This window comes from Phoenix dactylifera, chromosome 10 (assembly GCF_051530095.1).
Source record: "Phoenix dactylifera cultivar Ajwa chromosome 10, Ajwa_hap1_PhDact_Kaust_v1.1, whole genome shotgun sequence".
NCBI lineage: Eukaryota > Viridiplantae > Streptophyta > Magnoliopsida > Arecales > Arecaceae > Phoenix > Phoenix dactylifera.
Genome location: NC_143199.1, coordinates 13,940,230 through 13,952,018, shown reverse-complemented (window position 1 = coordinate 13,952,018; position 11,789 = coordinate 13,940,230). Strand labels below are relative to the sequence as shown.

At 40.8% G+C, this 11,789-nt stretch overlaps 1 protein-coding gene across 1 annotated transcript in view; it reads left to right on the top strand.

The window, feature by feature from the left end:
- Positions 1-5,580: 5,580 nt before the first annotated feature.
- The window catches only part of LOC149752689 (uncharacterized), a 33,401-nt gene continuing 27,192 nt past the window's right edge, over positions 5,581-11,789 (top strand). Inside the window, exon 1 of the mRNA XM_089925725.1 lies at positions 5,581-6,295. Coding sequence (XP_089781851.1) covers positions 5,630-6,295 — 666 coding nt within the window. The 5' untranslated portion in view covers positions 5,581-5,629. The remainder of the gene's footprint in view (positions 6,296-11,789) is intronic.

The following is an 11,789-nucleotide window of genomic DNA, read 5'->3' as shown; positions in this document are numbered from 1 at the left end:
GTTGGAGAACAAAAGTTGTTCGTAAGCAATAGAGCTGTATTCTTAGAGAAAGAATTCCTTGGAGAAGGAAGTAGAAGCTCTAATGTTGAGCTTAAAGGAAGTTCAACATGTAGAAGACCCGACACCATCTACTGAACCAGTTGAGTCAGATTTGATTAGATCAGATCCAGAACCCATCTTAGATGCATCATTAAGACGATCAGATAGAGTACCATGTCAGCCAGACAGATATTACGGTTTCTTGGTTCGGGATGGGGATCCGGTCGAGCTTGATGAAAACAACGAGGATCCGATCACATATATGGATGCAATGCAGATGTATGACTCTAATAAATGGCTGGAAGCCATGCAATCCGAAATGGAATCCATGAAGGTCAATGATGTATGGACATTAGTTGACCCACCTGAAGGGATAAAATCCATAGGGTGTAAGTGGATTTTCAAAAGAAAACGGAGCGCAGACGGAAAGGTGGAGACCTATAAAGCCCATCTGGTTGCCAAGGGATATCGCCAACGTTATGGTATTGACTATGACAAGATGTTTTCTCCCGTGGCAATGCTCAAGTGCATTCGGATTATGCTTGCGATAGCAGCGCACTTAGATTATGAAATCTGGTAAATGGATGTAAAGACCGCTTTTCTAAATGGAGATTTAACAGAGGAGGTGTATATGATGCAACTTGAAGGTTTTATATCTGCAGATGAGTCTAAGGTGTGCAAGCTTCAAAAATTCATTTATGGATTAAAGCAAGCTTCACGGAGTTGGAACATACGATTTGATAAGGTGATCAAATCGTATGGCTTCATTAAGAATGAAGAGGAACCTTGCATTTATAAATGGACAAATAATTTAGTTATTATATTTCTTGTTTTGTATGTGGATGACATTCTTCTAATCGGGAATGACATTCCTGCATTACAAGGAATAAAGATTTGACTATCATCTCAATTAGCCATGAAAGATTTGGGAGAAGCATCTTACATCCTAGGGATGAAGATCTATAGAGATAGATCTAGAAGATTGCACCAATCCACATACATTGATACTATGCTGAAGAGGTTAAGTATGATTAATTCCAAGAAAAGCTATCTTCCGATGGGCCATGGAATTAATCTCTCTAAGAGGGATTGTCTGACAACCTCTCAAGAAAGCGAGAGTATGGATAGAATTCCATATGCTTCGGCAGTGGGATCTATAATGTATGCCATGACATGTACTAAACCAAGCGTGGCATACTCACTAGGAGTAGTGAGCAGATACCAGTCTCATCCAGGTAGCAACCATTGGAAGGTTGTAAAAACCATCTTTAAGTATTTGAGAAATACTAAAGACCAGTGGCTTGTCTATGGTGATTCTGACTTAAAACTTGAGGGATATACCGATTCAAGTTTTCAGTCAGATCAAGATGATAGCAAGAGCGTGTCGGAATATATCTTTACTCTTAAGGGTGGGGCCATTTGCTGGAAGAGTTCCAAGCAGCATACAGTGGCAGATTCTACATGTGAAGCAGAATACATCGCAACATCTGATGCCGTCAAGGAAGCTGTATGGTTGCGGAAGTTCATCACCGAGCTTGGAGTGACACCCTCCATTGATGGTCCAGTGCCTGTATTTTGTGACAATACTGGAGCCATAGCTGAAGCAAGAGAACCCAAAGCACATCAGCGGACCAAGCATATTCTACATCGCTACCACCTGGTTTGAGAGATCATTGAACGAGGTGATATTGATCTTCAGAGGATTGACAGAAAAGAAAATTTGGTTGACCCATTTACCAAAGTTCTCGACATCAAAGAGTTCAACGAACACAAGTCAAAGATGGATATTAAATACTGTGCCGATTGGCTTTAGGCTAAGTGGGAGTTGTTGGAAATTGTATCCTAAATGCCAATCGTCAGCATGTTGATGATTGAATTTTGTAAATGAATTGACAAATTAATAAGTGTTTTTTGGCATTATTCATCATTTTACATCTTCAAATGAACTCTTATATGATGAAGTCCTTAGGACTTATTATAAAGGAGGATTTATCTTTGAGTTCTTAAACCAGTTCACGACCAAATGATATGTTGTTACAAGGATGACAACATTATCGAGATTAGGTCATTGTGTGACATATACGTTGGTTGTCCTCTTAACCAAGAAGTATGGAGACACTGGTATGCCACACAGGTGAAGTGTAGGAGTAAATTTCACTGAACGTGACCAATTTCGGAACACTCTACTGTCGAGAGATGTTCTGAGTGGATATGGGTATAAGTATCTCTCAGACTCGAGATCACCAAAGTGATTAGCAAGCAACTCACTGTACTTTCGTACCGAACTATCTGAATTTCTAATTCAGTGACGGAAGGTCACTGGGTGCAGTCAAGTACTTGCGTAGTCAGTTGTGAGTCAAGATGGAATTGACCCCTCCTGTAAATAGGAGATAATGTCTTGTGATTAATTTAGCAAAACCTTGGCCAGGATAATTCCAGTGAGGAGTCACGGGATATCTAAAGTTAATCACGTAATGGATGTACTAATTATAGGGTTGACAATGAGCTCTAAGTCATCCTGGCATTAGGAGTCAAAGGGATGAATTATACAGTAACCATAGTTCAGGGTTCCAGAATATTTGCTTCGCATATATTCGGCCTATCCGGACGTCGGGTAGCATTGCTAGATGGTTACATCGATTAGTGTAGGAAGTCGTTCCTATACTACCGGCTTAGGTTCGAATCTATGAGGTCACACGCATATAAGTTTTCTGATTGATCAAGAAGGCTGATGAATGATTAAGAATTATTTGGAGGTAATTTGATCAATTTGATTGGCAAATTATCTTATAAAATAATTAAAGTAATTATTATAGGATTAATTAGTAATTAAATTACTAATAAACTTAATTTGATTGAGTAATTGTGCTAAGGATGAGCCAAATTGAATTGGATCCAACTTTGGGCTCAATCAGGATTTTGACCTGATTGGATTAGGTCAGAACCAAAAGAACTTAAACTGATCAAATTAATTTTAGATTAATTTGTGCTTAATTGGGGATTGACCTAATTGGATTATGTCCAACACAAAGTAATCAATTCAACTTGATTGAGTTTGGATGAGCCAAAATTGAATTGGATTCAATTTGAGCTCAATCAGGGCCTGACCTGATTAGATTGGGTTCAACCAAATTGCTTTGTTTTAATCCGTGTGGAGTGATTGATTAAAACCCTATTTGATTTTGATGAGCTCAAAGTATTTGAGTATATCTTTTGTTTACTAATGAATTCAATTGAGTGTTTCAGTAAAAATCTTGTCTAAGTGTTTCTAGACTTGGTTCAAGATATTTTGGATAAGTTAAGAAGTCAGTTTGAACCAAAGTCTGAGACTCGAGTCGACTCCGGGATATTACGAGTCGACTCCAAGCGTATCAGAATCACTGGCACGGGCTCGAGTCGACTCCGGATCATTACGAGTCGACTCCGACTGAGAACTGACAGACGAACAGAAAGACTCAACTCAAAACATGTCAGCGAGTCGACTCCTGAAGTGCGCGAGTCGACTCCGATGATTACTGAGTCGACTCCGGAGTAGTATGAGTCGACTCCAAGGAGTTACAGACAGAAAAGTCAGAGAGCGATTTTCGACCCTGAGATTCGAGTCGACTCCTGTGGAACGCGAGTCGACTCCGATGGTTGGCAGGTCGACTCCAAAGAAAGCGAGAGTCGACTCTCAGTGGTACACAAGGCAAAAGTCAGAGAGCAGTTTTCGGACTCTGAGATCCGAGTCGACTCCCGCAATGCGCGAGTCGACTCCGAGACAGCGCGACCCCAAAAAGACAGAAGACCGAATTATTGTCTCTGAAGAGCCGAGTTGACTCCCAGACAGCTCGAGTCGACTCCAAGGCAGCGCTACATCAAAAAGGCAGAAGGCTGTGTTTCGGAAACTGAGAGCCGAGTCGACTCCGGAACAGTTCGAGTCGACTCCAAGACTGGACGAGCCAAAAGACAGAAGATCGGAAGTTCGGGCTCTGAGCGCCGAGTCGACTCCCAGGATTGTCGAGTCGACTCGAGTGGGCCAAGTTGAAAAATTAGCTCCATGGACTTCATGGGATGAGCCGACTCCGAAAATGGCAAGTCAGCTCCAGAAGTTGGCGAGTCGACTCCGGGTTAAGTCAAGTCGACTCCCAGTCGCGGAGGTCATTAATTCAAATCCGGAACAGTTGCCGAGCCGACTCCAGAAAAGCATGAGTCGACTCCCGCTACAGCCGAGTCGACTCCAGATCGCGCGAGTCGACTCTGACCCCAACGGACATATTGTCAGGATGTGCAGAGTGTGCAGAACGGGCAGAAAAAGGTGTCTAACGGCTAGTTTCCATGGGGGATGGCTTAAATAGCCACAGAGAACTGTAGCAAGAGAGAGAAGCACCATTCCACTCAAAGAAATCAAGCATCCTATCTTGGCCAACTGGTTTTCAACAGAAAAGAAAGAAGAGCGCCATTAACTCCATCCGGCTACCTCTTTCCAGCATTTAAAGAAGTCTCCTCCTGCCTTCAAGTCGACCAGACATTCAAGAGGAGACTCACAGTTCAAGAAGCCCTACTCTACTCCAACTCAAACGTGTTTGAGGGCTCTTAACTTCTCTCTAGTTTATATTGCTGTATATCTGCTTTTTAGAAGCTCTGTTTTTCTATTTGTCTTTGTTCTTTCCATCTTGTCTTTGCTTGATTCAATCAGAGGATTGAATCAAGAGTGTAGTGGTTGGTTGGTGAGCCGAGGGTAAAACCAACGTGTAAGGGTTCGATTGTGATCCCGAAAAAACAATCGGGGTGGTTCTAGTCGGTGAGCCTGGAAAAACCGACCGAGTTCGTTGTGAGCTCGTAAAACAACAAGTTGGGTTGTGAGCTTGTAAAACAACCGGCTGTAATCCAAGGGTTATAGTGAATTCCCAAGTGAGACTTGGGGAGTGGACGTAGGAGCAAGGGATAGCTCCGAACCACTATAAACATTGTATTTGTGATTGCTTGTGTCTCTCTCTCTCACTCTCATTTCACTCACAGCACATAGCAACTAATTAATCATCTTGCAAAAGTATTAATTTGTCATCCACAAACGTTTTAATTACAAAATTATTTTAAAACCCAATTCACCCCCCCTCTTGGGTTGTCTTTCTGGGCAACAAGTGGTATCAGAGCCTAAACTCTTCTACCCTAAGAGTAAAAGATCAAAATGACAACCCCATTTGGATCTTCCCACATTGAGGGTCAGTCCACCCAAAGACCCCCATTCTTTAATGGATCCGACTACTCATATTGGAAGGCTAGGATGAGAATATTTATTCAAGCCCAAGACTATGAGATGTGGACCATTGTAGTAAATGGACCATACATCCCATCCATCTATGTAGAGGGTGTCACTGTACCCAAACTCGAAAAGGATTGGGATGACCATGACATGAGAAAGGCACAACTCAATTCCAAAGCAATGAATGTGCTTTACTGTGCATTAGATAGGAATGAATTCAATAGAGTCTCTACTTGCAATTCTGCAAAAGAGATTTGGGATAGACTTGAAGTGACCCATGAGGGCACGAATCAAGTCAAAGAATCCACAATAAACATATTGGTTCATAAGTATGAACTATTTAAGATGGATTCTAATGAAACAATCACTTGCATGTTCACTAGATTTACTGACATTGTCAATGGCCTAAAAAGCCTTGGCAAAAACTATACTAACAGTGATTTTGTCAGGAAGATTCTTCGCTGTCTACCAAGGTCATGGGAAGCCAAGGTGACGGCAATCCAAGAAGCCAAGGACTTGAACAAGCTACCACTTGAGGAGCTTCTTGGATCCCTAATGACGCACGAGCTAACAATGAAGCAACACAGCGAAGAAGAGTCCTCCCATAAGAAAAAGGTAATAGCTCTCAAATCTACATCATCTAACAAAGACTTGTCTTGCAGTAGCAGCAGTGAAGAAGAAGATCACGAGGGAGAGGATGATGAGGCTCTTCTCGTACGTAAGTTCAGAAGATTCATCAACCAAAAGAAGTCCTTTCATCAAAGGAGAGGCCCCTCAAATTTCTATCGAAAGGATAAAGGTAAGAAAAGGAAAAATGAGGGGATTGGATGTTATGAGTGCAAGAAGTCGGGACACATCAGAGCTGAGTGTCCTTTACTGAAGAAGGGGAGCAAGTACAAGAAGAAGAAAGCCCTTGTCACCACCCTATCGGACTCCGACACATCATCATCATCATCGGATGAGGAACAAGGAGAAAAGGCCAATTTCTGCTTCATGGCCAATGAAAATGAGGTAACATCCGCATCACATTTAGATTTTACTTTCGATGAATTATATGATGCTTTCAATGAATTAATGGATGAATACAAAACAATAAACGTTAAAAACAAAGAATTAAAAGTAACTAACCAAACTCATCTCCGTAAGTATGATTCGTTAGTTAAGGATAAAGATGTTCTTATCAAAGAAAATGCAGAACTTAAAACAAGTAACCAAATCTTGATACAAAAGAATAATACCTTAACTAAAGAAAATGAAAGGCTGAACAAAGAAACATTAGAACCCAAAAATAATAAACATATAAATGAGAGTCTCACAAAAGAACTAAATAATCTAAAAGCAAAAAAACAAACACTAACTAAAGAACTTGAAAAATACAAACCCTTGGTTGAAAAATTTACATATAGTTCTGAAAAATTGAATATGATATTTAATAGTCAACGAGCGGTATTCAATAGAGCGGGTTTAGGGTATAAACCTAAACATAAGCAAAAACTTCTTAGTAACTTCTTTGTTAAAGCAGGGAAAAGTAAAACTAAGAAAATAACCTGCTTTTGTTGTGGAATTTTAGGACATAAAGCAAATGTGTGTAAGTATAGGAAAGGGAAAACTAAAAGAAAAATTAAGAGGGTTTGGGTTCCAAAAGGAACCAACATTACTAACCATGAAGGACCCAAGAAAACTTGGGTACCTAAGATTATATGATTTGCTTGTGTAGGAGTGTCTTGCAGTCAAGGTCGACAAAAATTGTTGGTACTTAGATAGTGGCTGCTCAAGACACATGACGGGTGACAAGGATCAATTCTTCACCCTTGAAGCTAATAAGGGAGGTGTTGTGACTTTTGGAGACAATAACCAAGGTCACATCATTGGTATAGGTAAAGTACAAATTATCCCTTCAACTTTTATTGATAATGTTCGATATGTTGATGGTCTTAAGCATAATTTATTAAGCATTAGTCAATTATGTGATAGAGGTTATAATGTTATGTTTAAACCATCACTATGCATCATAACAAACCCAAATGACAATAGTTTAGTTTTTAAAGGAATAAGACGTGGAAATGTGTATGTTGTAGACCTTGAGGATCTTGCCAAACACAACCCATGTTTAGTTGTTAATGAAACTAAGGATAATGATGCTAGTTGGTTATGGCACCGTAAGTTAGGTCATGCAAGCATGGACACCATATCTAAACTAGTTAAAAGAGATTCTGTGATAGGTTTGCCAAAATTAAAATTTGAAAAGAATAAAATATGTGAAGCATGTCAATTTGGCAAACAATCAAGGAACTCCTTTAAATCTATAAATTGTGTCTCTACCTCTAGACCTCTAGAACTACTACACATGGACCTATTCGGACCAACTAGAACCACAAGTCTAGGTGGAAATAAATATGGTCTAGTTATCGTAGATGATTATTCTAGATATACTTGGGTCATGTTCTTAGGCCATAAGGATCAAGCATTTTTAATTTTCAAGAAATTTCATAAAGAAGTAACAAATGCTAGAGATACTTCTGTAATAGCTATTAGAAGTGACCATGGTACCGAATTTGAAAATCATTTATTTGATGAGTTTTGTAGTAAAAAGGGAATAACACACAATTTTTCTGCACCTAGGACACCACAACAAAATGGAGTTGTGGAGAGGAAAAATAGAACTCTAGAGAAAATGGCTAGAACTATGTTGTGTGAAAGTAACCTCCCTAAGTACTTTTGGGGAGAAGCTGTCAATACTTCTTGTCATATATTAAATAGAGTTTTATTAAGACCCATCATAAAAAAAACACCTTATGAACTTTGGAAAAACAGAAAACCAAAAGTGAACTATTTTCATATTTTTGGATGTAGGTGTTTTGTTCATAATAATGGAAAAGATAATCTAGGAAAATTTGACTCTAAATCTGATGATGGCATATTCTTGGGGTACTCCACAACTAGTAAAGTCTATAGAATCTTTAATAAAAGAACCCTAGTTATAGAAGAATCCATACATGTTATTTTTGATGATTTTAGTGATATCTCTTCTAGCAAGAGAGTTAATTTTGATGATGATGGTGAAATTCTTGAAGAGAAGATAGATGAGATGACATTACAAGATGATAATCAAAAATTAATTGGAAATGCATCATCAAGCCAAGAGGCTATTATGGATAATGGGCTGACTAAGGCTTGGAGGTTTGCTCACGGGCATCCTAAGGAATTAATTCTAGATGATCCATCTCAACCTGTTAGGACTAGAGCATCTCTTAGGAACTTAAACAATCATCTAGCTTTCACATTTTGAGCCCAAACACATAGAAGAAGCTGAAAAAGATGTAAATTGGATAAATGCAATGCAAGAAGAATTAAACCAATTTACTAGAAACAAAGTATGGAATCTAGTTGAAAGACCTACTGAATATTCAATTATAGGTACCAAATGGATTTATAAAAATAAACTTGATGAAAATGGAATTGTAATAAGGAATAAGGCTAGACTAGTAGCAAAGGGTTATAATCAAGAAGAAGGTATAGATTTTGATGAAACCTTTGCTCCTGTAGCTAGACTTGAAGCAATTAGACTTTTACTAGCATTTGCATGCTCTAAGGACTTCAAATTATTTCAAATGGATGTAAAAAGTGCATTCTTAAATGGGTATATTAATGAGGAGGTATATGTAGAACAACCTCCTGGTTTTGAAAATCATCAATACCCTAATCATGTATATAAATTGAACAAGGCACTTTATAGTTTGAAACAAGCACCTAGAGCATGGTATGAGAGGCTTAGCAAATTCCTATTAGAACATGAGTTTTCTAGGGGTAATGTAGATACAACATTGTTTCTAAAGAAGATAAACAAAGATATGTTGTTAGTACAGATTTATGTTGATGATATTATTTTCGGTGCTACTAACAATCGCCTCTGCGAAGAATTTGCTGACTTGATGCAGAGTAAATTTGAAATGAGCATGATGGGAGAGCTGAATTATTTCCTCGGGCTTCAAATCAAACAATCTGAAGAAGGCATCTTCATCAATCAAGCTAAGTACATCAAGGAGATGCTTAAGAAGTTTGATATGGAGGGGAACAAGTCAATCAGCACCCCCATGAGCTCATTATGCAAATTAGACCAAGATGAATCAGGTAAATCTGTAGATCAGAAATTATATAGAGGTATGATAGGATCTTTATTGTATCTTACTGCAAGTAGACCTGATATCATGTTTAGTGTTTGCATGTGTGCTAGATATCAGTCTAATCCTAAGGAATCTCATCTAATTGCAGTCAAGAGAATCTTTAAATACCTAATAGGAACAAAGAATATAGGGTTATGGTATTCTAAAGAATCTAGCCTAAACTTAATAGGATACACAGATTCAGACTTTGCTGGATGTAAACTTGATAGAAAAAGCACCAGCGGGTCATGTCAATTCCTAGGAGAAAACTTAATCTCATGGTTTAGCAAGAAACAAAACTCGGTTGCATTATCTACTGCTGAAGCTGAATATGTTGCAGCCGGGAGTTGTTGTGCTCAAATCTTGTGGATCAAACAACAATTGGAAGATTATGGCATTAAACAAGATAAAATTCCCATTAATTGTGATAATACAAGTGCCATTAACCTAACTAAAAATCCAATTCAGCATTCAAGAACTAAACATATTGAGATAAGACATCACTTCATAAGAGATCATGTACTGAATGGTGATGTGACACTTCAATTTGTTTGCACTGATGATCAATTAGCTGACATTTTTACAAAACCCTTAAGTGAAGCGAGATTTAGTGTGCTTAGGAGGGGATTAGGAGTGATTGATCCATCCTAGTGGTATTTTCCACTAGTTCATTGATTTTGATGATTAAAAATAGAGTTTCTCAACTATGATCATCAAATTAGATCATAACTTAGTGAGTGTCCCTGGTTTGGTACGAAAATAGCATAACTTTTAGGTGCGTGCCAGAGTTCGAGTCGACTCGAGTAAGTTTCGGAGTCGGCTCATAAGAAGGAGTCGACTTGCACACAGACGGGAGTCGACTCGAGGAAGATGAAGCATAAGAGGAGTCGACTCGCACATTGACGGGAGTCGACTCTAAGTCGATGGCTCATGAGGGGGAGTCGACTCGCGCATACTTTGGAGTCGACTCGAGGTCGAGTCGACTCGCGACTCAGTGGAGTCGACTCAAGGTCGGGATCCGGGTTTTTAACCCTAATCCAAGCGTTTTATCAACACTTCTATTCACCGCCGCCACTGTTCAAAAAAACCCTAGAGCCGTCTCCTAGATCGTCTCCGACCGTCCTTAGGACTTTTTCCGTCGACCTTCCTCCGTCCATTAGCGTTCTACCCCATTCTAGGTCGACCATGCCTCGTAAAGCCGTTGTCCCAAGCCGGAAGAGGCCCCAACCCGCGAGCGGTACCGAGCGACGGTCCAAAGCTCGGAACGATCCCGTGAGGCCACAACCTCCGGCTCGTTCTCCGCCAAGGGAGGTTCCCTCGAGGCCGTGCGCCGGGAAGGCGGTCTCCACCGGGAGATACATCGATTTTGACTATCTCTCCCGGGAGGGCTTTACCATAGGAGAGAGATTGCGGGCCCAGGGTTTAGAGTATTTTTGTTCCTTAGATCTCCCCACATACCCTGGCCTAGTTAGAGAGTTTTATGGTACTGTCCATAGGGGCAATGGGGGAATGGAGGGAACTGTAGCCGGTGTCCCATTGTTTATTCCCGAGGATTTCATAGCCCAAATCCTCCACCTTCCACAAGTAGGGGTAGCTCCCACACACCCCGAGGATAGGACTGAGGCCCTTACGGCCATTCTAGGACATCCACCTCAGTCCCCCTTAGATGAGGTGTCCGCTAGCTCACTTTCTATTGAGATGCGGCTCCTCTTGAGTATCATCTCTAGGTCCCTCTTTCCGAAGACTGGCCGCTTCGATTTTGTATCTAAGAGAGACCTAGCTCTTATGTTCTACATCCTCCAGGACACCCCAATCAACTTTCCCAAGATGATGTATAGATACCTATGTGAGCCACTAGATAGACCTAGGCTCACCCTCCCCTATGGCATGATGTTCACTCTTCTATTTAGGGAGGCCGAGATTCCCATTCCTGAGGGGGAACCCTCTCGCGCATTGCGATGGACAGATCGCATGCGTCCGGGAACCCTACACAGGATGGAGTTTCGGAAGGTCGAGGGAACCTGGGTTAGGAAATCATCCACCTCCACACATACCACCAGACATTCCCCCAGTCCTGACCCAGACTCAGACTATCCTACCTTTCCCTCCACCTCTGCTCCCACCACCTCTGCCGGACCCTCCTCCTCAGCTCCACCTACTCAGCCCATGGAGGTCCGGATCTCTCCTGAGCAGCTCCGGGAGTTGCGGCAGGAGATAGTTAGAGATCTCCGGGACGACCTGCTTAGGGAGCTCCGAGGTCCAGCCAGTGCCCCATCTTCTGCATTAGTTCCCTCATTCTCAGCCGTGACCGAGATGACGGCTCATGTGAGGGAGGAGATCTT